Below are 26,757 nucleotides of genomic sequence, written 5' to 3' on the forward strand. Positions count from 1 at the left end.
CTATAGAGGGTGGCCTTAGCATCCATGCTTTTAAGTCCCACAGAGAAAAGAAGACTGGTGGTAGGGGCATCTTTCTGAGGCCATCCATCTCACCTTTGCTTCATCCTCTGCAGAAAGTACAATCACTGGTTAGTTTTTGAGACAGAAAATAGCTGTTAAATTTAGAAAATCTTTGATAAGAGTGACTGTTATGCTGTTGTGTAATATTTCATGTTAAGTGGTTTGTTTCACTTACTGGGTAGTAAATATTTCTATTTCGTGATCCTTCCCATCTTTTTATTATAGCATACAAGGACAGAGTTGTGTAATCCAACTAACACTAATATATCAGATAACTTTTTCAGATTTACTCTGCATATATCTATTATTTAAATACAAAGCAAGTAACATGTACATATGTACTTTATTTCTTACTAGCTATTTTATTTTTATAAAACCTGTCGTTTGGGTTTTCTTCTAACTGGAAATTTAATGATTTCTTCCATTTATATATGCATGCAGGAAATACTAAAAAATGTAAAATATAGAGAAGAAATTAAAATGAAAAGCAAAGATATTTATGAAGAAGAAAAACTCCTTGGTGAAGAGAGCAACAAGGAACTCTTGGCTCCACCAGTTCAAACTCAGATTAAAGGTCATGCCTCCGCTAGGTACTTTGGAAAAGAAGAACCCTCAGTGGCTCCCACCAGCACTGGTAAAACCTTTCAGCCAGGATCCTGGATGCCGCAAGATAGCAAGAGCCACAATTAATAAATGCACTGTTGTAAAATCATTTCATTTTTATGTATGTGACTATTTTAACAAATAAAAGTTACTTTGTATTTTCCAACTGTACAGTAGTTCTCTAGTCCATTAAGCTTAAGAACTTGTTTTTAGTATGAATAATAAGTGTGAGGTTATGAATTATAGAACCCTAACTTCTTTTAAACTTAAATCCTTCACTTGATTTAATCATCATTCTCTATTTATAAATTTGCTTGGTTTTTCCCTCTTTGGATTGTTCCCTCGAAAAGTATCTTGTAGCTGTAAATGCTTAGTACATTTTGAATCCTTACAATCATTTGAAACCACCCAAAATATATCTTGGTAGAAGTGATAAGGGTAAATATTGAGCTCTCCTAAATGATCAAATATAAAAGAAAAAATGAGAATCCTGCTATTTCTGGAGAAGCACTCTGTAAGATTCTAATGAACTAATCAAAAAAATGAACTTGGATAAAACTTGTGGAATCCAAGAAAATTTACTTGATAAATGAAAAAAAAAACACATAAAGATCTTGATGAGTAGGTGGGACAAAAGCTAGTTTATGGTAGGATCGAGGTTGGAGTGTGAAGGGAGAAATTAGGACCAACAAAAGTAGACAGTCCCTCACAAAAGTCTGAAAGGACAGTAAACAGAGAAATGATACAGTAACTATAGTTCTGTGAGATTAAAAATTACTTTGAGAATATAGAAAATAGGGGAGGGTTCTCAGAAAGTGATTTCACTGATAGTGAAGATTACAGTGGCTTGTACATTGAAGAAATTAAAGACAGATGACAGTGTTAAAACAGATTATGTACAAGTGTTTCTGTAAAGTCATACATTTTCACAGAGTTCTAATTCTAATGTAGAGGTCTTCTCAGCGTCTGGCATTGTAATAGGTGCTCAATAAATAGGTACTGAATAAATGACCCAAATTTTAATGCTCTGAAAAATATAAGGAAATCCTTGGTTAAGTGTTAAACAATGAATTCCTATAAACACATAGGTTAAGATTTTTACTTAATAGAAGGTAAAAATTTTAATTGCTTAAGAAATAAACTACAGAAAATACAATTTTATAAAGTGTTATACTGAAACAAGTAATAAAATGTAATCACCACAACACTTACTGAAAAACAGAAAAAATCCCTAGGTAGTAATATTAACATTCCAGCAGCCCCGTTAATATCAGGTTAATCATTTTATCTCTTCATATCATTACAAAGTAATATCACATTTTACCAAAGAGAAAAAAAGAAAATAGCCAGTAGGCAATATAAAAAGAGGTAGAATTTATTGTATAATTGACTGCAAATTAAGATGTTCTTGAATCCTAGATTACAGGAAAAACTATAAATTCTAACATGCCAAATAGAATGTTTCTACTACCAAATTCCTATTAACTTATTAATTGTATTATATATACATCTTTTACAAATGTTTGCTATATAGGCTGTTTATAAATGTCTTAATGTATGACAGTTTATATTAATTTTATGGTTTTATTTAAAAATACCTATTTTACATAAATAAAAAAAATCTTAGCCAAGAGTTATGTTATATATAGTAAGATAATACTGACCCATTATTAGTAAACCATGCACTTTCAAAGTGGTTTTTGAGAGATGGGAGTAGTTTGTAGTAATCCATCTACACTCCTTTCCTCATTCTTAGGGTGACTGGTTATATTGTTAGGTAGTATAGAATAGAATTCTGAGAACATTTAGTCCTACATAAAAACTGAACTATATGTAATCTTGGCCTAATTAAGATTGCCTTTCTAAACAATCTTGTCTTTATACTTGGCTTTTATATGCATGCAAAGTAGAGTCAAAGTTTGCATAAAATATTCACTTGTCCATCATATTTCACATTTTTAAATAGTTACATTTTGGGCATTTTATAAGTTTTTTTAAATGAAAAAATGAAGTTTTTCTTCATTTCTTCAAGACAGATTTTAAACCTATGCAGTTTTAACTTCAAAAGTTAAAATGTTCATTTTCAAATAATTAAGAGTGTCAAATATAACTTAAGTGCTCTTTCAGATAATCCTTCCTGACTTCCTATACCTCTGCTGTATGTGCGTATTATAGCATTTTCCCCCCAAAGGCTGTATTGTACAGACTGCTCAAATATACAACACATGTTGGCTGTTAGGCTTAATCATATAAATCTAGCCTATTAGCTATGCCTTGGATATTTGAAGTTAAAAATCAACAAAATGGAGGAAATTTTTCCCCATTGATATCCTTTTCCATTCCTATTTTTACTAACAGATTTCTGGTTGTTACTTATTTCTTAATTTCATCAGTCTTGATTCAGTACCATCATACTGACTTTTTTTAATGCTATCTCATTAACCACACTATTCAAAATGTAACCTGAATTCATTTAGACTAGGCTTTCTCATACTGTGTTCTTTGGGGAAAAAGAAGTGAGCAGAGTCTATGATAGTCAAATTAAAAGACTCCAAGAAATCATGCAGGAATGAATTGTCTTACCTTGTGTTCCCCAAACTTTTAACACAGAATCCCTTTCAATATGTTTAGAGAAATACAGAATTTGTCCTTATATATTTATTCCAGATTTGAAGTAAATCAGAGTAACCCTATAATCAGCTGCAAACATAAAAGCAATCTTTCCTAAACAGGAAGCAGACTTACTCTAACTTATAACCAGATGAGGTATAAAGTGCCCATAAAGGATGGGTGAAGAGCTGTTAGTTATAACTGGGTTTCCAGCTCACAGAATCCTAAGCTTATTTCCAGCTTGCTCACTGTAATTTCAAGAAATAAATTTAAAATGCCCTTGCACATCTGATACAGTAACACCATGCTGAAGTTTACCACAAGGACACTAGGGATCAAATTCTGACACACACATTTTTTTGTTTGTTTGTTTGTTTGTTTTGGTAGAATAGTTTGTTACAGGCAACCTGTTTTCAGCCTATTTGTTTTTTCCCCAAAACCAGCCATAAAAAGGTAATTGACTGTATTAGTTCCCAGAACTTCAGAAACAATATAATAGGTAGGCAATTTTTTAAAGAAGCATTCTGGATAGTAGTAAATGGGATTCTTTGAACAGTAAGTAGTATTTGTTATAGTGAAAGATTGATTTTTCGAAAGAAACTCAAACCTCACAAAACAGTCCTTGACTTAATTTTCTGATTTTATGATACACATTCATTAATTTTCCGATTTTATGATACACATTCACATTCAACAGAAACCGTTCTTTGAATTTTGAATTATCTTCTCTTGGGCTAGTGGTGTGCGGTGGGACATTCTCTTGTGATGCTGGGCAGTAGCAGGGAGCCACAGCTGCCAGTCAGCCACACAATCACAAGTAAACAACTGACATGCTTACAACCATCCTGTACCCATACAACCGTTGTTTTTCACTTTCAGTACAGTTTCACTTTCAATTCAGTAAATTACAAGAGATATTCAAACACTTTATTATAAAATAGGCTTTGTTCTAGATGATTTTGCCCAACTGTAGGCTAATATAAGTGTTCTGAGCAGGTATAAGGCTAGGGCTTAGCTATGAAGTTTGGTTGGTTTGGTCTTAAGTATTACATGCATTTTCAATTTACAGTATTTTCAACTTGCAAAGGGTAATCCCACTGTAAATCAAGGAAGATCTGTAGTCTCTAATTTACATACCCCTCTCCCACAACACACACAAACAGACACAAATATTGTAAAACCTTGTTGATCCTACATGTACAAAAAGGCTCCACAGATGTTGAAAAATGCTGAAGAAACAACAAATGGCCTATGTCAAACAAACATAAAATTGTATTAAGACCTAACAAAGTACAGGAAAATATATTTTAGTTAAATACCTTTAAATTCTCACAATGAACAGTGAAACCATAGCTTTAGTAGATAACTCTTAAGTTTTGTTTTAATTTCAATAACATAAAAAGCATATCCTAGAGCACCTGAATAACTTAATTCACAACTAAACACTAAATTATTTTAGTGCCTGGAGCTGCAGCATGTGCACTGGCACCAAGTAGGAACTGACAACCTAAAATAATAGTAATAAATATTGTTCAAACCAGTCCATAAAGATTCTCAGAGATCCTTAGGTTCTCATACTTGAGAAACAATGCTCTGAACTTTTACGAGTACGGCTGACCCTTGAACAACATAGGTTTGAATTGCATGGGTTCACTTAACGCACAGATTTTTTTTTCCATAGTAAATACTACAGTACTTCACAATCCGGGGTTGGTTGAATCCAGGGATGTGGAACTGTGAGTACAGAGGAACCTTGGAATTGCAGATACGGAGAAACTGCATATAGAAAGGAACAATATATGGGGAGGGCCTACTATAAGTTATACAGGGATTTTCAACTGCAAGGGAGAGCCAGTGCCCCTAACCCCTGTGTTGTTCAGGGGTCAACTGTATACTTACCTATAAAGGAAATTCATAACCATTTGAAAAGTAATTTCTGTAACATATCTAACTTGTATTATTGAATTGTTCTCCCCTCACCAAAAAAAACAAAGCCCAGGGACCTCTTTATAAAAAAAAGTATCAAATTTATTTCAATATCTGGTTTCATTTTTAAATGAAAGCTGTTGGACAATTTTTTGTAATTTAAAATTCATTGTCAGAAGTGAGGAAAACATTAATAAGCTATTCATTACTGACAGCAAATAAAATTATTAACCATGCATTTATAAAAGCCATGTTAAGGAGTAAAAAGTTCCAGTTATATTACTTAACTAAAGGAAATATCCTTTAGCTCTTTATTTCTAATCATAACATATTCTCAGTTTGACATAATTTACACCTTTTCACCCAATTACTACTAGGCCAAACAAAATTCTTCCAAATGTTAAGCCTTTTCTTTACCACTTATGAAATATGACTTAACTGTTATTCTTTAAAAGTTCCTTAAAAAAAATTTGAAATTTTAATTTTCACCGTGAACCTGTTTGATCAAAAAGTACAGAACATCACCACAACATGACTTAAAACAAACACTGGAATGAAAAACAAAGGTGGTATCTATATAATCAGCAAATTACCTGATAAGACATTTTAACTACTTCACATTTCTACTTAGCACAAATGAGAATAAACTGGTTCCAAGGTACTACAAGATTTGGCATTTTTACTGCAAGCTTTAAATCATAGTGTTACTCTACTCAAGCCACCTCTAAGAAAATGGCAGTGTTCATAAGTACAAAAATTGTTGTATCCAGTAAATGGTATTCTACATAGTCAAGATAATAAGAGAATTCTTTATAAAATTAGATTTTAAAAAATGTAGAATGTCTAGTCAATTACCAGTATCTCAAAAGCTAAAATGAGAAAAATCCAGAAAATAGAGAAGTACTCACTGAAGAATATTATTTTGCTTTGAGAAAGCCAGAAATGATTCTATTCCAAGAAATAAGCAATAATGATAGATGTAATTAATATACTGTATCTCTTTTAAGCCAAAGCACACTTTTCACCTCAGCACAGTTCTGATTTTTACATTCATAATTTCCTTTGTCCAGAGCAGGACCCCATTTTAAGCCATTATTTGAGTAGAGTTCTAAAGTCTAAATAATCTAAAGTCCTTTTTCTCCACAGGATGTTCACATTATACTATATAAGCTGCAAAAAGGCAAATGACTAGATCCATTATAAAGAACCTGTAGCATAACCAATGTCAGTGTACAATTAACTGTCAACAGACTTCTACAGCAAAGCCCAAAAGTTGCTACAGTACAGGTGAGAGCTAACATGATCCATATGCTCAGACTTTGTTTCCTAAACAATACTGTCAAAGATCCAGAAAAGAAACCTTAGTGGAGCCTTCTAGAGCTGCATAATTTTCCAAATGATGTTCCTCTGGCTGCAGAGCCTGTTCATTCCTTCAGTCCTTTTTCAGTCGTTTAGCTTTTGCGATGTTTTCTTGACGTTTTTGTTTCTTCTTTTGCTCCTTTTCCCTGGCCTCAATCATCTTGGCTAATTTCCAGGACAGTACAGCACTTGCAAGAAACAATGGAGTAAGGGCCAAAATAACTGTTGTAAGGAAGCCATATGGGTCCTTGGCAGCCCATTCCACAACATACTCAGCCCAAGCCTTTATATCAAACATCTTTGTAGAGGTCTTAGGAAAAGGGGGGTGGGGGGAGGGAGAGAACAAGAGAAAAGACTATGTAGTTAATCAAATTTTGAAAAAGTTACATCATACAATCAGTTAACTCAGAAGTCCATTATCACTCAACAGGTTTTTTTTGTTTATAAAAAGTACTAATTAGTACTTTTTTATATTTTAATAAGAACTAATATTTCCAGTAGGAAAGAATAATTCAACTAAGGACAACCAGAAGAGCGACACTTAAAAGGTGTTAAGGTATAGAAGATAAAAGTAAAAACCATGTGGAATCTGTCATAAGGACTATGCATTGTCACATACTCCTATATTCAAGACACACTTTATTTACCAGCAGAGTTTTATAAGAATCTTGAGTTTTATGTGCTCATTCCAGGAAATAGATGAATCCTGTTTGTCATTTTCTGACATAGCCTTAGTACCCTTAAGTACTAATTAACAAAAGTACAGTCATCAAATTTGGTGTCTGAAAAGGACAAGCCACAGAGTATGTGAAATGCTTGGAGAAAAGGAGGTAACGGATGGCTGTTTCCAGGAAGGAAATAAGACAGTATGGGAACCATGATAATATCTATTTATATGCAAAGAGATAATAAGCAAAAGGTGACAGCTATTTTATGCCCTCTTTCAGCTTTGAGGACATAATTTAGTAAATGAGAACAAATTTAATAAATGAGAACATTAACCATTACAGGTGTCATGCATTTTGTTCCATTTTGAGTTGGTAAGGGAGGGCCATCTGGCAAATGAGGATGTTGTAGATTTGAGTGACAGTTTCTATTTTGCCCCAGAGGCTTTTCAACCTCTCATATTTCTGTCAATCTCTATTCAAAGTGGAGAATTAGAATACTGTGTACGAATGGGTATATATACGGTCACTTAAATTTTCAGCTAGGATTTTAAAAATCATCTACCTTATGCTTGAGTAGTGATCTCTAATTTTGTCCTGGGATTATTAGCCAATCACAATTTCATATGACCCTTGGTTGGTTGTCTTCTTTAGGTCACCATACACTTCTGAGAGAAGGCTTAAGTTCTATATAATGGTGGGTTGAAAACAACAGATAAAAGAAAAAGTTAAAGTCACAACTCTAAGGATAATTGTAATACAATTTTAAATGGAAAAATTTTAAATTCTCTATATTCAATCTATAAATGACATGTAAAACTGCCTGGCACATTATACACATTTAACATATATTTCTAATTTGAAGAAAGAAATAATTACACAATTGCAAATGCCCTGTAAGAAAATCCTAATTACTGAAGATCAAATATTTTAGTAAATTACTTATTTCAACAATAAAATTAATTACGAAGCTCACTAACATAAAAAGTTAGCTCACTGATATGTTAACAGCATATCCATTCCCAAATCTTGAACTTTTTATACTAAAAACGTCAATTGATTTGTTTATAAGGTTAAGTATACAATTGCAAAATCAAACACCGTCTTACTCTTCAAAGGTTTTGTCTCCCTATTATACAATTTATATTATTTATAGAAAAATCAAAAATACGCAAAACAAAATATAAATCACCCACAGTCCCATCACCTAAATAAAACTACCACCACTGGTTTTAATTATATCCTATTACAATTCCTCCACATTTTCAACTGAAGACATTGAAGTGCCTAAGATATCCTCAAATATCCTAGCCTCCCCCTCACCATTCGTACGCCACACCCACACACGTCGCGACTAGGCTCTACAAATATCCATCTGTTCCTTCAGCTTCTCCAACCCATTAATAAATTAACTATTGCAAGATTCAGAGATAAGCAAAAGAACTCTGCGATAAAAGAGCAAAGCGGAAGTGAAGGATCTGGTTATGGCAAAGTTTCTGCCATCAACAGAGAAAGGAGTTACCGTCCACAAGACACATTTCCCGCGCACCTCAATTTCGGACACGAAGGTACGCGCCTCCCACACGTAGAATAAATACTACGCTTCTTCCTTCTGAAGGGGGTCGACAGGACTTGACCTGCAGACCAGACCCAGGCGGCGCCTTAACTTGCAGCTGATAGCACTTCACCGCCACCCGCACTTCCTCTCCTCGCGTTTCCCCTTCTCTCAATCTTCCTTCCTCACCCAACCCTGCGGCCCGGCCCGGGGTCACGCTCACCCGACCCTCGGCCTTGGCGAGCGCGGGCCCGGTGCAGCTCGCAGAGCGGGCGGTCCCCGGGAATCCGGGGTCGTCCCCGCCACACCTGGCGCCCCCGTCGCCGTGACCTCCTCCGCTGGGTACGGGGGCAAAACCACTGCAGCGGCCGCCACCAGCCTCCCCTACGTCGCGCCCGGGACGGGGCACTCGGACCCCTACTCCCAACTCACCGCCAGGCCGGAAGCAGGAAGGCGGAAGCCGCGGCTTTCCCGACCCGCCCACTGGCCGGCCTTCGCCTGGATCGGGCCTGAGGAAGTCGGGGGGCCAGTTTCCGGCTGCGCCATTGCTGTGTAGTACCGGGCTACTTCGAGGACGCGGGGAGGGCGGGGTGGCGGCGGCTTTCTGGGGAGCGGCAGGTGAGGCCGCGCGGGGCGAGCGGCGGCGCCCGGCTGCTCTCTGGCTCGGAGCCCGCGTCCTGCGCCTCCTGCCGGGGTGGCCTCCTGGCCGAGGCGCGGGTGGGCTGCGGCCCCCCGGGGCCGGTCCGGAAGCGCTGAGGGCCCCTACCTTTGTCCCCGAAGTCAGCCGGGGAACAGCCCCTCCCCTGCAGGAGCCCGGCCGTTGGTGGAGAGCCCCGGTGGGTGAGGTGCGCGACCCCCGGAAACTCCGACCAAAGAGCGGCAGCGAGAAAGGAGTTGGTCCCCACAAACCGCCCAGAGTCAAGGTGAGGGTCACATAGCGACTCCTAAAGGATTCTAGTGAGTTCCTCTGGTTCACACCCCACCCTTTGCCCCTCATCTTCTGGTTGGACAGTAGTTAAATCCTCACGTCGAGGAGACAAATCAGCAGCTGGACCTTGGTGTATCCACTAAACCTTATTACTAAGGGAAAATGCAACCTCTGTGTGAAGAGGGGTTTTTGCTGTTTGCTTAATTTAAGAACCTCATTCATTTCACAAGAGAATGATGGATACTTGCCCAAAGTAAACTTGATAAATAATCAAGCTGTCTGGGCACAGAGTTCCCACAGAGGTACTTGTTCTTTCAATACACAAATAAAGGGATGCAAAAGTCAACAAGCAGAAAGAATGAGTTAATATTATCTTCTAATCTACAGGAACTGAGAGATTAATTCAGGTTTGGTTGGTGATCAAATTTTGTGATCCCTTGCACTGAATTGCTCTGTTTGACTACCTCTTCAAATGTTGCAAGACCTCTTCAGTGTTGTGTGCCAAATAAAGCAGGTTTTTATTCTTGAAAGACTATAGAATGTTCTCTTTGAGGAACAAGCTGTGACATGTATAACTAGTTTAGGTATAACAACAGTAACTATTATTTACCAGGGAACAGGCTTCTGGCAAATAATCTAATGATCTAAAATACAGTTTGTTGGGCATATGTTAATGTTTGTATGTTGTATTAGCAGCAGTTGTTTTCTTACTGATTCTTCTTTGAAAACTTGGATGATGGTTTCAAAGCGTGTGCAGCGTGGACCTAGCCTGTACCTGTAGTAGCCAGAAAAAGTAGGCTCAGTCACTGGATTGTGTGTACTGAAAACCTGACTTGCTGGTGGTGACTCGGTGATTTTTAAAAATTTGCCCAAATAGTATTTCCAAGAGAGAGTCAGAATTTACTTTAACATCCTTCACTCCAGAGGCCAGTATGTGTATGTGTTATTTTAATAATGGTTAGACAAGTTTTCCTAATCACTGCCTCCCCAGTAGTTTGCTCTGCTGCATCCCTTGTGGAATGCATAGCAGTCTTAGGCTGGAAGGAAAGGCACATAAGAAGGAAGCATCTGTAGCTCTTTGGCTCTAGTGTAAACCAGGCCTTCACAGTCTAATATTCCTGATCTAGCTTCCAGTTCTGGGGCATGCTGCAAGCCCAGGAATAGCATGGGGATTACCACAGCAGAGCTCCCTACTGCTACCTGCGTTGCCTTAATGAAAAGTGGCGTCAAGATTGGTTCAGATGCAGCGGACTACTTTGTAGAGTGAGGAATCTTAGCTTGTGAATTGAGATTTACATACCTTGTCTCTGCTGATCTGATACTCTGATAAGTCACTCTGAGCCTGTTTCCTCTCTTGTATGTAGAAAGCTACTAGGTTATCTCTGAGGTTCTTTCAGCTTGAAAATTCTGTTGATTGGACTGGATTTGGCCATTTTTCTAACTTCATAAGCAGCAGCAGAATAAGGAATTTAATGGAAACACAGCCAGTTTGCTTAAGGGCTTGTTCTTTATTTGAAAGATCCTTAATTGGGCTTTTATCTCTCAAATGTTTCTCAGAATACCAACTTAAACTAACAAGGAAATAAGGTCTGCTTGTATTTATTTTTAAGAAATAAAATCTTACTGTCCATGTAACTTTAACCAAATTAACTAAACCTTGCACTGTTAATTAAGGAAGGTTTGTCTTTGCATAAGGATAATTCCTTTGTAGTATATCACATCACCATCCACACTAGTTACTATATTGCAATTATATTTTGAAAATGGAGCCTTACAAATTTCTGTTTTTTCCTCCTAAGAAGGTAAGGCGTAGTCTTTCATTTGTTGGTTTAAAAAGTCTTTTAGATGGTACAAAGTTACCTTTCACCTTGACCAATGTCAAAATTATGAATGAGTAAAGCCTGAATAAGATTATATTACAATAATCTAGACTTACCTAAAGATTTTGAGAGCTTTCTCACCTGCTGAACATTTTGTGCTTATTTCCCTGCAGTAACATCACATATAATTTATTTTGATGAAATTGATTTCTTCTCTAAGTTTTGTGAGTTTTTTACCTTCCATTAAAACAATGCAGATACATTGCTTAATAGGTACATTTATGTGAAAAAAAATTAAGTCAGGTCTTAGTGGTATTTAGAAGATCATACTGCAGAATAATACATTTAAATAATACATATTTATTGAGTACTTACTATGTACCAGGTACTAGGCTAGTGCTTCGCATATATTATCACTAATCCTGAGATTAAATGACCCTGCAGGATGGTAATCTTTTACCCATTTTACAGATAAGGAACCAGAGACTTTAAAGAAGTAGAGCAGTATTCTAAACAGATTTGGCCAAGAAAATCCCTGCTCTTTTTTTAATGTCCAGATACTAGACCAAAATGCTGATTTCATAAAATTAAAGTATATTTTGTATTCTGTAATTGTTAATTAACTAATAATCACAACTAAAATCTTCCCATAGTTCAAAATTGCCTATTGCCCAGGTGGTGGCAGCATGTCTCAGAGCTCATGTGGTATGAAAGGTTTTCTTCATCCCACATACAAGACCTGTCAGTTTCTGCTTCTCTCTTGGACACTTTCACTACTGTTAGACCAACCCATCAGTGATTCGCTCCACCTTCTATCCTCCCTTCTGCCTCATTTTCTGGATGGGTCATACTCTGCCGGTTTGCTTTCAGCCTATTTTGCCTACAAAGAAAGCATCTGGAAAATTCATTCAGGCCTATCCAGCAACACAAAGACCTTTTTTTTTTTTTTGAATATTGTTATTTTTCACCCATTGTTAAATATAATTTGGCAGACACACATCCTAAACTAAATAATTAGCTAATATTATTATGAAATACTTGTTTCAAAGGCATGCTTCTTAAACTGTATGGGATATACCAATTAAGGAGGTACTGAAAAGCTTTTAAAAGAGAAATTGTCTTCAAAATAAGAAGATGATTCAGTAGGGAGCAGTGAAAGATCATATAATTCAATATGTATATTCGTATATATAAGCAGAATAACCAGTGAAACCTACCTTAGCCAAAAATTGCTTGGACTGTTATTCTCCATCTTTGCAGGCCACTGCCTTCCTATTGGTTTCAAATCAGGTGATACCTCCTCCCAGAAGCCCTTTCTACCCCTGTCACTTTTTTTTTCCCACAGCACTGAAGTCTGACATTTTGTTTACTGTTTATTGTTTACTCTTTCCCACGAGAATGTAAGCTATATGAAATCAGTTACCACAGTACCTAGAATATTGTTTTGAGTAACTGGTTCCAAGATAAAACACTGCCACTGTTGGTGTTTGAATGAATCATGAAATAATATAAATCCCAGGAATTTGTGAAGCTCATGTTAAAGTACCAAAGTCTTGTAGTATGTTCTGGAAGTAATAAGGGATGCCCTCGGAAGAATGGGTCTAAAAGGTTAGTAAGTAAGATGTTTGGGGAAAGATAAAAATAATTGTGGTTGTCTTGTTAATGGAAGACAACTAGTTGCTTAAGGATTTCCAAGTATGTAAAAGTATGTTCAAGGAACAGAGTGACTCATCATCTTCATTGATAAGATAAAAGGATTAGTCCTAGACTGTAGGTGCTAAGATTCAAGATAAGAACAAGCTAGACTAGAGATCTAAATAGAGATCTTTGAAAATGGGGTAAGAACGTATATGCAGACTAGATGCCCTCTCTAGATATTTCCTGGCTTTATGATTCCCAATGCAGATTGCAAGAGAAATACTAGATAGCAGTTGCTTCTTTGTTTATTCCTTGCTGCCCATGGCCCTTTCTGCACATTTCAGAAACATTTCAGTGTGTTTGAGCACTGTCAGTATGGGTGATTTGTATTGCTGCTTTAGGAAGTTTATAGAAATCTTTTCACATAATACTGAAAATTGAGCGTTTTTAACACTGAAATTATTTACAATTCTGTATCTCCAGAATGTACTGTGCATACATGCACATGCAGCAAACTAATTCCCTATAATTAGAGAGCACCCTTTTGGAAGGTTAAAATTTCCAGTAAATTCTTCTGAAGCCTTGGATTGCAGTCCTGTTAGAGTATGAGAGACACTAGGCTTTCCTCCTGAACCCCAAAGTTTAAATATTAGGCTTACCCCTAAATGATGTAATTATATCAGCCATGAAAAGTCACCTTTAATTTCTGTGCTGCATCTCCTAGCCTTTAAAGAGTTGCTGTCCTACTGAGAAAATTGATTCATGTGTAAGAATCCTTCAGTGTAGAAACCATGTGTATTGCAAAAGCAGCCCCTAGTAGCATCACCTTCACTGAGTAGCACTTGAATTTGATACTTTCCACCTTCACCTAAGCAAGCTACTGGAAGTAACCATCTCAGACATAACTGTTTTGGCTATATGGTATTGTCAGGTATGTTGTCCTCTGTGTCATACAGTGCCCTTTATATATATAAAGTCCCATGTAAGATATTTTAGAATGTAATTCTAAAACAAGTTTTGGAAGCCACTTTTCTGATAGGAAGAATTTTACCTTTGATTTGACAGGAAGCTCAAGAGCCAAATTTGAAATTCGTGTCTAACATTCATCCTGACTTGCATCCTTTCATTTTTTAAAAAATGTATTTATCCTAGGACAAATATTCTATACCTCTCATTATTGTATATGTTCATGTAGTAAGATACCTCGAGCCCCTAGTGAAAAAGGCACAGTATAGTTTGCCTGTAGATCAAGTATTTGAAATCCAGAACTTTTACAAAGATGTTTGACATGTAACAAGTAGTTATTTGCTAGTAAAATTCTTCCACTGCTTTTAATTTTTATGTTTATTTTAAAATCTTGCACTATAATTGTATCATTCGGAACTAAGGAACATAGGAAATCATTGTTTGGAATTGAATCCCAAAGTTTAATTCTAAAAACTAGTTTTTGCCTTTAATAGCCCTCAGAGTATAATGTGTATATTTGGAATCCAGTTTTAAAAGTGAACAAAAATTTACTGGTGCCAGGCTATAAATATAGTTCCCTAAACCATCACTTAGAGACATATCCTAGTCCCAAATTCATAAATTGCTTTTGCTGAGTTCACAGTTTATGTTTTTAAGCTTTAAGTCAGGAAGTGAAGCAGTCTGAAATCCAAAAACCCCATTCTGATTCACATATTTCCTCTGGAAGTGTAATAAATTATACTGGTGCATATGATAAGTTTTTGGAGGCTTCGAATTTGGAGTTTTCCTTCATTTTTAGAATTGACCTTGATCAACTAATTTTCCATTCTCTGTAATAAGCAGATAATAATACCTACCTTTATACAGAAAGTTGCACTAGTGTTCTCTTGAGATTCTTTTCATCTCTAGGTTTGAATAGTCTATTGTAAGACTATATGACAATTGTAGATTTGTATTGTTAATATAGGTGTATAACAATCTGATTTAATCTCTAGTTCTAGGTTCATATTTGATCTTATTATGTGGACCAAAGAAATCATTTAATATTCCTGTGCCTGGGTTCCTGTGTCCATAAAATAGAATTAATAATATCTGTTTTTTGCAACACCAACTAGTTAATGAATAAATATGTAGCCTCCTTTTTATAAAAGGTTGGATTCTATAGAATTCATTTGTTAAGTTGATTGTTGGGAGCCTATACAGATTCCCAGGGAATTGTGTTATAAATAGTGGTTAAGTTCCACATTTAGCCTGTAAATGGCTATTTGACACATGGATAAGTGAAAGAGTACGTCTGCATAAAAATGGTAGAAGATAACTCTCAATACTAGTAATAGAATAGTAAAAATTAAATGAATCTTTGATCCCATGTACCACAGTAAGATTTTATAAAGAGTGATGATTATAAATAGTGAAAATGAATGTCTGTGTCCATTTTTTTCAAGTTTTTATATCCTAAAAGATTTGAATGTTTTGTCAGCACTTAATGATTATCTTACTGTATATGCAGTCCAGGAATTGTTGCAGCTGTTTTCAAGACTGCAAAACCCTTTTATACCACAGGAAACTAAAGTTCCACGTAAGTCTGTAAATTATTCCAGTGTATATGCAATGCATATGGAATATAGTCACATACATTAATCTGTGATGTGCCCCTCTCCCCGCTTTACTGTCTGTAGAATTAAGTACAAACTCCTAGAGGAGCTTAACGGTTCTTACGAATCTGGACCAACCTGCTGTATAAGTTTTTGACGTGATAGAGGACCATTTATTTCAGACCTCTACAGCTCTAAGAGATGCCTTCTTAATGCAGTGGTTGACAGTATAGACTGGAACCAAACTACCTGGTTTAAATCCCAGCTCTGCCTCTTGCTAGGGTGATGAGGTGGCTATGAGAAGGCACCTCGCAGACTCCCACTGCAAGGAACATAATTGACCGAGGGCCTCAGCTGCTGTGCTCTGAAATCCATCACTGCGTTTGTGCTGAGACTTCGCTTCTTCCACAGCTCAGCAACTGAGCATAGAAGAGATACTACAGCCTATTTCTGCAAGACAGAAGACTCCTCTGATGGCCAGTGAGGGTTCAAGGACTCCCCTTGTCTTGCCAAGCCTTCCTTAGACTACATTGCAGTATAGGACACGTCCACCTAATCTTCCTCTTCTCTTTCACTTGGGGTCAGACTTGTATCTTGTTGCAACAGTCTTGCCAGTTCCTTACCCATTTTCTCTCAGATATTCTAATAAAAATCTTTCACATTTAATTCCATCTTGGCTTCTGGGATGAGAAAATTGGGATTCAGAACAGGCTCATCCATTACCTGGCCCGAAGATGCCACCCTGGTGGGTAGGTGGGGCACTCATCACCCCTGGCATAAGGTTGCAGGTTAATTGTTAAGGTTTCACCAGTGTTGACTTGAGACAATGTTCAAGTGAAGGGGAACTGTTGTAGGTGTGATTATACAGGTATTTGAAAAATATGGGAGGAGTAATACCTACCAAGACAACAGAGTTGGCTGATTACTGTAAGTTGTATTGGGGCACTGCTGAAGGAAAACAAGAAACAGCTGTTAACAAGCAGTAGCTAAGTGTGAGACCTTAGAGCCTCTGTGGTAGCTTGAAAGAGGCCTTTATCACCTGTAGTGGAAGGACAACACTCAGTTGAATTGCAGACTGAAGAGTTAGCTCCAGAGGCATTTGAGCAGTGAATGTTTAGCCAGGACAGGTCTGTTAATGTGAAGGTGGGGAAACCTAGGATCCTAAACAATGGGATGGGGTCATCTGGATGGATGCCCCTAAGACTCCCTCTGGACCGTCAGGGCTGGCAGATAGGTAATCTTTATTTAGTGAGAGCTAGCATGTTTGCTGTGCTGGAAGATACTGCAGAAGCCTCTTGCCCACAAGGCACTAGCCCTACTTCTCTACGCTGCCCACCTCCTTCTTTCCTGGCTGCCAAGCCAATATCTAACCAATAACAAATCCAGTAACTGGTAAATCCTAGCATAACCCAGCTGGGACATGCTGGGTCTGATAAGGAAGGAAAGAGACAACCCCCCCCCCCCCCGCCAAAAAAATTGCACAGTTTAATTGGCCTGTACTGGCCAGAATCAGGAGAGGACTCCTGGGACTGAAATTTAAAGATGTTCAAAGGGTGAGAATGTTAGATTAGATGAATAAGAATTTGTTGACTTGGCAAGCGGCAGTTTCTCAGGTATGGAGGATTTAACACCCTAGCAAGGATCCTGCTATAAACTGAATGTGCCTCCCCAAAATTTGTATGTTTAAACCTAATTCCCAATGTGATTTGGAGGTGAAGCCTCTGGGAGACAGGTCATGAAAGTTGAGCCCTCATGAATGGAATGATTAAAGAGGCCTCAGAGTGGACTTGTCCCTTCCACCCATGTGAAGACACACTGCAGAGACAGCTGTTTGTGAACCAGGAAGTGGGCTCTAACCAGACACCAAATCTGCCAACACTTCGATCTTGGACTTCCTTGCCTTCAGAACTGTGAGAAATAAAAGTTTGTTGTTTAAGCCACTCAGTCTATGGTCTTCTGTTTTGGCAGCCCACACTGACTAAGTCAGACCCCAATGGTCTGAGAAAACTTGCTAATGGGATGGCTTTTAGAAAGTGAGGGCGGGAAAAGCAGCCAGTTCTCAGCAAAGTGAAAAATGTCTGAGTTGTACTGGCAGACTGTGGAGGAAGGAACAAAGAGGCCAAGCAAAGTGGGCATGCTGGAGTGTATATATCAGATAAGACAAGAAGACCCATCAGAGGATTATGCTTCATGAGAGTACCCAAAGGATACACCATTCATCCAAGGCCATCAGGAAAGCAGTGGTGAGAGAGGCATCATGCATCACTAAGAAGTTTGCAGGCCAGGGAAGGAGAAGTAAGAGAAGCAGCCACTGAGCTGGCTTATTAACATCCATGGGAATAATAGAGCCCTGAAGAAATAGAGGCCAGGTGGTTGTGCTTAACTGCCAGAAGCTAGAAGGCCACAATTACCATAATAACTGGCAAGGTCATTCTTGCAGCCAAAGGAGCTTGACCCAGGAGGAGTTGTGGAGACAACTAATAGACAATATGTCTCCCTAGGGGTAAGATAGATGGGCAGTCCACAAGGCTGCTCATTAACATCTATTACCATAAAAGGCCAGACTAGAGGAACAGGAGGCTGAGGGCAGTCGCTGTAATGAAAGTCATGATCCCTTGCTTAGTTCCCAGACCTAAGACAATTTTCAGATACAGAACTGAATATATGAATGGGTCCCTAGGAGAAAGAAACCTACCACACCATGGCAAGAAATACATGGCAGTTCCCCCAAAAGGACTCTGGCCGTCTATTTGAGTGACTACCCTGGGGAAAGAATAAACAGGTATTTTGAGGACTATTGACAGGATCGGCATTGATGTTTATATTGGGAGATCTAAAGCAACATCATAGCCTTCCTGTTAGAATGGCAGCCTACCAGACCAGATGTTCTGGCTAAAGTTAGTCTCAGAGTGGGCCCACCCAGTGATCATCTTCCAGTCTCCAAGTGCATAGTTGGAATTTTTATTTGTGACAGTTGGAGTAACTACTGCAATGGATGCCTGGTCTGGAGGTAGAATAGTTACCATAATGGGGATTGCCAAATGGAACCCTCTGAAACTTCCTGTCACCCCTGCCCAGATAGTAAATCAGGCACAATATTATATCCTGGGGGAATGCTGAGGAATAGTGCCACCATTTAAGACCAAAAGGATACAGGGTTCTAATCCCAGTCCTGTTTCTTTAATTTACCAGTCTGGCCCTTAAAGAAACTAGATGGATCCTGGAGAATGACTATAGACTACTGCTGACTTAACCAAGTAATGACCCTGATCACAGCAGCTGTTCCATGTTGGACTCATTGCTAGAACAGATTCATAAGGGCTCAGATACATGGTATGTGATTGATTTGGCAATATGGGTTTTTTCCCCATTCCAGTTGGAAAAGAGGATCAGAAACAGTTCACATTCACAAAGAATAGTCAACAATACTCACTGAGACTGAGTGTTGCCTCAAAGCTATGTTACCTGTTCCATCTTCAGTCATAATATAAAGTGAAGCAATATGGACCACTTAAATATCCCTCAGTATACTACGTTGGTCCATTTTATTGACAACATCATGCTGAATGGACAGATGAGCAAGAGGTGGCCAGTATGCTGAAGACCTTGGTAAGATACATGCACTCCAGAGGATGGGAGATAAACACTATGAAGATTCAGGGTCCAGCCACTTCAGTGAAGTTTTTAGAGGTCCAGTGGCCAGGGAAGTGCCAGAATACCCCCTCCAAAGTGAAAGACAAATTACTGTCTCTTGCAGCCTTTAGTGCAAAGAAAGAAGTAGGACACTTTTGCTTCTGGAGTCAACACATTCTACAACTAGGAATAATGCTCTGGCTCATGTACCAGGTGACATGGAAGGCTGCCAGCTTTGAATGGGACCCAGAGCAGAAAAGGGTTCTGCCACAATTCCAGGCTTCAGTGCAAGAAGCCCTGACTAACACTTGGACCATATGATACAGCAGACCCTAGTGGTGTCAATTCATGGCAAGTCTAGTGGAAGAATCAACACAGGCCCCTGGGATTCTAGAGCACAGCCATGCCACCTGCAGCAGGAAATTATATACCCATTAAGAAACAGCTCTTGGCCTATCATTGGGCCCTGTAGAGATTGAACACTTGGCCATGGGACACTTAAACCTGACCCTTCTCCCAGTGCCTATTTAACTGAGTGACTAATTTTCTAACTCCATCATTCCATCTATATTTATTCGACATTCTAATAAAAGGAAGTGTTTTCCTCTCTCCCTCATTTATTTATTTATAATAGATGGATTTATGAGTTTTTAGTTAACAGATTAAAATCCATTATTATCATTTATTTCAGTGTTCTCATTGTCCTAGATGTGACCAGTGGGCCAGAATGTGTGTGTCAGAAGCCCCAGATGTATCATGTCCTCATCATTCTTTGAGCCCTTTCTTACTTTTTGGTAAAACCAGATGTTCCCAGCTCATCTTGTACTTTTCCTGCCCCAGCCCTGGAATCAACCATTTCTTCAAGGAGCCCTGCTTTCTTTCATGGAGAATAGTATTCAGGAACCATGATCTGAGTGCTAGATTTTCTCATTGCTGCTGATGTGTCCTTGCTTGTAATTCCTCTCAACAGACAGACATACATATAAATATATTTATCTCTATGTCTGTTAAAAACTGCAAGTTTATACTGAAACCTTCAATTCCAGTCTACTGCTACTTTGCAGTCTTCCATTTTTCATATCTGTAACTCCCTCAACAGAAAGAAACCTGGCCACCATTATCCTCAGTATATTTACTTATTTGCTCAAGGCTAGATTACATGGAAGGTAATTTTAGAATTGCTGACTCATACTACTTCGGGGAGACAAAAAAAAAAAACTTCCTAGATTTTTAGATGACCTATCTGTTTGCAACCAGCTTCTCAGTTTGGCAACTGAAAAGCCGATCTTTTAAGTAAGGTTAATAAATGCAAGTTTAAGCCCCAAATAAGCATGTCTAGGCCATGACACTGGATGGCTCAGGGAATGAGTGGTTAGAGGGCTTCAGCAGTCCAGGTCACTAGCTTTAATCCTCATGTCTGCCATAATTCACACTGCTTGACACAGAATTGTTTATGTTGGGTAATAGTAGCTGATCATGAGTTTATCTTCCAGGTCTTAGTATAATCATGTCATGAAGAATTGCCACCTCAGCTAAGGGAAAGGGCAGATTTCCCCTCAAAGGTGCTGTTTTTTCTAAAAGCAAACTACATAGATTGTTCAGATGTCATTTCTGCCCAACAGTTTCTCAGTTATATGTTTTATAACCTTGTATTATGATCATATCTTTTTAAAAAAAATCACATCAGGTTGTATGAGCTACTAATATTTTTGAACAAATATATAGGAAATGATTCAAAGAAAAAAGTGCTATTAAAGGCATCTGGAAGGCTAACACTTTCTCTCTGCACCAAAAACCAATTGATTTTTGGGAGATGGTATTTTGTAGTTGGAGTATAAATTAAGAGTCTAGGATTTCATGTAAATGTGCTGTCATCATCAGGTTCAAGGATGCAGTCATTTGTGCCTTAACACAGATTTCTTTTTGCTTTTATTACTTTGTATAGTCTTGCTAAATATTAAGCAATTTCAACTTGCCATCTTGGCATTAAATGGTAAGTAGTCCAAAGACAAAAACAGTCTTTTGTATTGATAGGATCTTTGAGGAGGGCTTAGGTTTGGTTATTAAAATTGGTGTTCATTGTTGTCCAATACATTGGCTTTTCCCTCTAAAATGAGAGGTGAACTTAAAATTGATTACTCTTAATCAGCATAAAGTCTGTGCTAATTTGCCTATTTTGCTTGGTATTCTACCTTTAGATTTGCTGTTACCTGCCTTCACTAAAAACAAAATGTACTTTAAATTCTTAAAGTGGCCTTATTTTCTGTGAACTTTTATGACTGGGAGGATGTTTGGAAAATGAAAGAGAAGCACTTTTAATCTTTGGAAAACACACTGACGTAACTCACAGGACCACGTGAGGGCTGGAGTTATGCAAATTGACCTGCCTTGATATCATCTCATGAAAATGGCATTAAATGAATGCATCTATAGTTAGATAATAAAACAAAAAATATAAGTTTATTATTGGAAAATACACCTGTCAGTTTACTTTTAGTTCATCTCTGTCAAAGCAGGTTGGTTCAGTTTTACAAGGAAACCAATGATGTGCATACTTCTAATGTTAAGATGGGTTAATTTTTAAGCCAAGTATCATTAAATACCTGTGGTAGGCAGCTTCTAAGATGGCTCCCAATGACACCTACTTCCTGGCATCCATGCCCCTATTACTCTCTCCCATTGAGTTTGGGCTAGACCTAATAACATGATTTTGATGAACAGAGTACAGCAAAAGTGATGGGATGTCACTTACAAGATAAGGTTATAGGAAGATTCTGGCTTCTATCTTGCTCACCCTCTCTTGGCTCTCACTTGCTCACTTTAATGGAAACAGGTTCCCAAGCTCTTAGCTACCCTACAGGGAGGCCTAGGAACTGGGGAGGGATTCTGGCCAACAGTCAGTGAAGAAATGAATCCTTCCATAACCACACAAGTGGGCTTGACTGCATGCTCTTCTTCACTGTCAAGCCTTGAAATGAGGCAGCCTCAGCTAACGCCATGCATGCAGTCTCCTGAGAAGACCTGAGCTCTGCTATGCCCCGATTCCTGACTGAGAGAAGCTGTGAGATAATAATTTTTGGTTATTTTAAGCTGCTAAATATGAGGGTAATTTGTTATTCAGCCATAGATTATTAAAACAGTGTCCTTTTAAAAAAATAAAAACTCACAAAAGACCCTCAAACTTTGTGTTTTCTTGGTACAGCTTTAACTAGCATTGCCTGATAAATAATTTAACACAGTGGTTTTCAACCACTAACATTAGAATCAACAAGGAAGTTTTAAAAAGTACAGGTGCCTGGGCTTTGCCCTCAAAAATTTAATTTGAATTGGTCTGGGGTGGGGTCCACGGCCTCAGTATTTTTAAAATTCCCCAGGTAATTCAAGTGAGTAGATGAAGAATCACTGATTTAGCCTAAATCCGTGTATTAAGCCCTCCTGAGTGCCAGGTGTAGGTGCTATAATATTGAATGGGATATGGAGTTCACCCTTCATTCACAGGCCAGGAAAGAAGACCAACATGTAAACAATGTCAACACTGTGGCAGATGCTCTAGTAGAGTCATGTATAAGCACGTATAAGAAGCACAGAAAAGGAAACACCTAGCTCAGCATGATAAAGCCAGAAAAGGCTTGACAGAGAAAAAGCTAGTTAGCAAGAAAGTGGGGAGAGAAACATTACAGGCAAAAGAAAAACAAGAGTAAAGGCACAGAGTTGTTAGAGAATAAGCAGGGAGTTGGTATGTTCACATTTGAGTAATATGAGCTCCAGAAAAAACTCCAGAATGGTAAGGGGAATGTTGGCAGAACACAAAATTGGGGTACAGAGACCAGTGAGGATGAAGATGACATGTGGTGGCGGTGTAAGGGATGGAGAGGAGGATTAATTTGCTTTTACAGGATACATAATGGATAGGACTTGGAGGTAGGCACTGAAATGCAAAAGGAGGAATCCCTGATGACTCCCAGGTTCTGGCTTGGCCATTGTGTGGGTGGGTGGTAGACTGTAACTTTGGCAGCAAACATGGGGGAAGCAAAAGCAGAAGATGGGGAAATGAACAGTTTGGTTTCAGACCTAAGTTTAAAGACTCAGAAGAAACAACTGGTTGCAGCTGGCACTAGAAATGAACACCAAATGCCAAGTCACTTACCAAAAGAGCACATATTTGTGGATTATTTTGTGTATTTGGAAATAATTGAGAACATAGCCTCTGTTTTTCTCTGTGTGTTTTGGTGATTTGCAGTCAGCTTTCACTAAGACCAGGAAGATCTTGAGAATTGGTTATATTGGCTTTTAGAAAGCATTCTATTTCACTAAACCAAAGAAACCTTTAAAATTGACCCATATAGGCTGTATTTTACCATTGATTTTTGTCCACTGGTTACAGTTCACTTACCACATGCTTCTCCTTGAGCGCCTTTGCCCCACTTCCTACTTAACGTGAGTAATGACTTGGTTTGCCCAACTATTAGTAGAATTTTAAACTGACATGAGATTACATTGTGTCACGAAGTGGAAAGGCTCATATGGTGACATCTGCATACCCTCATTATGATCTGGTCATTGTTTTAATTTCAAAGGAGTGATACATTCAGCTCAGTACTTCAATCTATTTAAAGCATGTTAACCCCATGTATCAGAGTGAAGTTATATGTTCTTATTAAGAATCTCTGACACTGTAACATGCTTTCCAATTTCAATCTACTCACCTGTTGTGGGTGCCTTTTTTTTTTTTTTTTTTTTTTTTTAAGGAGGAAAGGTATCTACTGTCCCCATTATTCACTGTTAATAAACTTTTTAACTTTCAAAACTACTTTCTTACCTTCTAGTCTGGACAGTTCATATGCCCCCACAGGAAGCAGATAAGCCACAGGGAAATACAACTGGATCTTACTGTGAAAGGCAGAATGGCACGCTGGTTGTCAAGCCTGCCTTGAGGCTGGTGTAAAAAAAAAAATGCTGATGTCTGCATAGCATGTATCTCCTAAGTAAATCAAACCTGTAATTCAACTTGGCTGCCTCTAAGTCATTTTGATTCCTGCAAACAAGAACATTAATGAACTTAGTATCTCTACAGGTTTATTCATGTGTAAGACCCAATTCCTTATTCCTCATTCCAGCAGCTGCTCCAGCTCCATCTGATAAAGTGGAAAGTTGGAATAGGTCACACAAATCCAGATCATTACTTTAACCCAGATTATTGTAGGCAGTGTTCTATCTGGTTTTAGGTTGGGAAACAAAGTTTCTAGGACTTGGATTTGGGGAAAAAAATTTATACACTAGTAATTCTGGTCATGAAATATTTTATGAACTATAGCTTATTCTTGCCTTTATTCTTCCCACTTTTTTCCTCCTTTTGGCAATGATAAATAATTGAATTACATTGTGTAGTACTTTTGCTTTTGGGTCTTAGTTTACCTCCATCGGATTTACAATTGTGAGAATATTCCAGAACGTGTAGTACTTCCATGGATTTCCCAAAATGGCATGAGACTGATATAGGAAGTATGAGAAAATGAATATGAATCTATTTTGTCAAAAAATTTTTAAGCTAAAAATATAAAAGAATATAGAACAGTTGTTCCTAAATTTGTCTACACGTTAGAATCACCTGTACATCTCTTTTAAACTTCTAAAGCCCAGGCCAGACCCCAGACAATTAAATCAAACTTTCTGGAGGTGGGACATGAGTATCAGGAGTGTTTTTATCTCCCCAGGTGATTCCAGTGTGCAGACAAGCTTCAGAACCACTGATCTCGACAACTCTGTTACTTCGTGATTTCAAGAAAACCCAGTTGCAGCTTCTCCTGGGCTACCCGCCCTGCTGCTTCATCAGCTGAGTCAACTTTGAGCCTAAGCAAGGCCACTGCATGAGAGGCACTTGAGTCACCGAAAGGCGACAATTAACAATTAATCAAAGACCATGGATGGATATAAAATGGTTGCTTGCAAATTTTTCTAAAGTGATTGTTAACTTGTTGAAATTTTTCCTGATAGCCAAAGTTTTGTGTTTCAGACTTTTCTATTCCATTTTCATACACTGATAGCTTCTTAAACAGTTAATTTCGTGAAACTCTTATCCACCAGGGTGACATGTTTTTTCATGCTTTTAGCAGTTGTTTTAGAATTCCTTCTTTGACTTGGTCATCTTTAAAATATCTAACTCGAGGGGGTTTTTACATTGAGTGAGAACTGTTCATTTGCCTTGTTTAACACAGTTTGATACAAAGATAAGTATTTAAAATTTTATTTTCTATGTCCGCACAGCACGTTACTTATTTATTTAAGCAATCACTGGCTGTCCAATACCTGAGGGAAGCTTGATTTTAAACATGACAGCAACTGTTTACTCATAGATGGTGAATTTATGGTTGACACCCTTTACTAGAACTCCAGCATTTGTACAAATAACTACCATACTGGCCTATAAAATTTTAAAGCTAATAGTGTAACCTGATAAAAATAATGATTTTGCTATATGCTTGTATGTATCTTGAGAGAAATTAATTAAAGGAAATAAAATCACAATTGAAGTTGCTGGGTGGCTGAAATTATATGAGTAAGTGTGATCTTGACTTTAATGAATTAACAATTAAGCTTCTTGATATAAGTATTTAATTTTAACCACATTTATTTAGAAACCATTTACACTTAATTTCTGATCCAGTGTTCAATTAAAATCATCTATACGATTTTAGGCTCTAGATCCTATTCTTGCTTTGGTTATGTCACTCTGGTCACTGACTACCACAGAGGAGTAGAAAAGGCAGACATATGGCTGTGACCTTCTAATTTCTCATAATATTTTTCAGGTGAACCTTTAGGGAAACAGTTTGCTTAGAAAATGCATGTTTTTTAACTCAAATTTTATTCTATAAGTAATTGTTTGGGAGGGGGTGGTAGAAACAAATAAGAATGCATGGTTGTGTAATTAAAAACAAAAGACTGAAATGTTGTAGTTACCTACTAAAATCACTTTTTTCACATGAGGATTTTGGGTAAGTCGTTACCAGGGAAACTAAGGACAGCTGTGGTGTGCTGAAATCACACCAGCCATAGACTCAGAAGGCCTGAGTTTGAATTCCAGTTCCTCAGAAATGTAAGGCGGATTATTTTTATCTCTCCTCTGTTCAAATTTTTTTTAATATATGAAGTTTACATTTGGCCTCAGAACACATTTGTTTCTGCTCCATAAAAAAAGCTGTGTACTGTATGTCAGTTTTTTATTTCATTATAAGTGAGGGCAACCATGGTATATATAAGCCAAATGGTCACTAATTTCAACATAATGAGATCTGATTTTGAAATGTCTTAGAATTTGTCTTTGAATGTGAGTGATATTTTGGGAAACTAATTCAGTGTCACCACATTTTTAAAGTGATTTTAGGGAACAGGGTTACCA

General features: G+C 37.8%; 3 protein-coding genes across 6 annotated transcripts in view; 2 read left to right on the plus strand and 1 right to left on the minus strand.

The window, feature by feature from the left end:
• Window positions 1-834, plus strand: part of NDUFAF2 (NADH:ubiquinone oxidoreductase complex assembly factor 2) — a 153,593-nt gene extending 152,759 nt beyond the window's left edge. Inside the window, exon 4 of the mRNA XM_006188927.2 lies at window positions 502-834. Within this exon, the coding sequence (XP_006188989.2) occupies window positions 502-750 (249 nt within the window). The 3' untranslated portion in view covers window positions 751-834. The remainder of the gene's footprint in view (window positions 1-501) is intronic.
• Window positions 835-3,900: 3,066 nt separating this feature from the next.
• On the minus strand, window positions 3,901-9,334 carry SMIM15 (small integral membrane protein 15). 4 transcript variants are annotated; one of them, XM_032472863.1, is made up of 3 exons: window positions 9,087-9,217; window positions 7,789-7,910; window positions 3,901-6,868 (listed from the first exon to the last, which is right to left on the minus strand). In XM_032472863.1, the coding sequence occupies exon 3, from the start codon at window positions 6,854-6,856 to the stop codon at window positions 6,632-6,634; it is 225 nt and encodes a 74-aa protein (XP_032328754.1). In that variant the 5' UTR covers window positions 6,857-6,868; window positions 7,789-7,910; window positions 9,087-9,217; the 3' UTR covers window positions 3,901-6,631. The 4 variants fall into 4 exon arrangements, with proteins under 4 accessions (XP_032328754.1, XP_032328738.1, XP_006188984.1 ...); XM_032472847.1 differs by having other exon boundaries at window positions 9,002-9,204; XM_006188922.3 differs by lacking the exon at window positions 9,087-9,217 and adding an exon at window positions 8,773-8,975.
• On the plus strand, window positions 7,396-25,866 carry LOC116659959 (collagen alpha-1(I) chain-like). Its single transcript, XM_032468340.1, has 4 exons — window positions 7,396-7,424; window positions 8,842-9,128; window positions 9,217-9,701; window positions 25,073-25,866. Exons 1-4 carry the CDS (start codon window positions 7,396-7,398, stop codon window positions 25,193-25,195), a joined length of 924 nt encoding a protein of 307 aa, XP_032324231.1. The 3' UTR covers window positions 25,196-25,866.
• The last annotated feature ends 891 nt before the right edge of the window (window positions 25,867-26,757 follow it).

This window comes from Camelus ferus, chromosome 3 (assembly GCF_009834535.1).
Source record: "Camelus ferus isolate YT-003-E chromosome 3, BCGSAC_Cfer_1.0, whole genome shotgun sequence".
NCBI classification, from domain to species: domain Eukaryota; kingdom Metazoa; phylum Chordata; class Mammalia; order Artiodactyla; family Camelidae; genus Camelus; species Camelus ferus.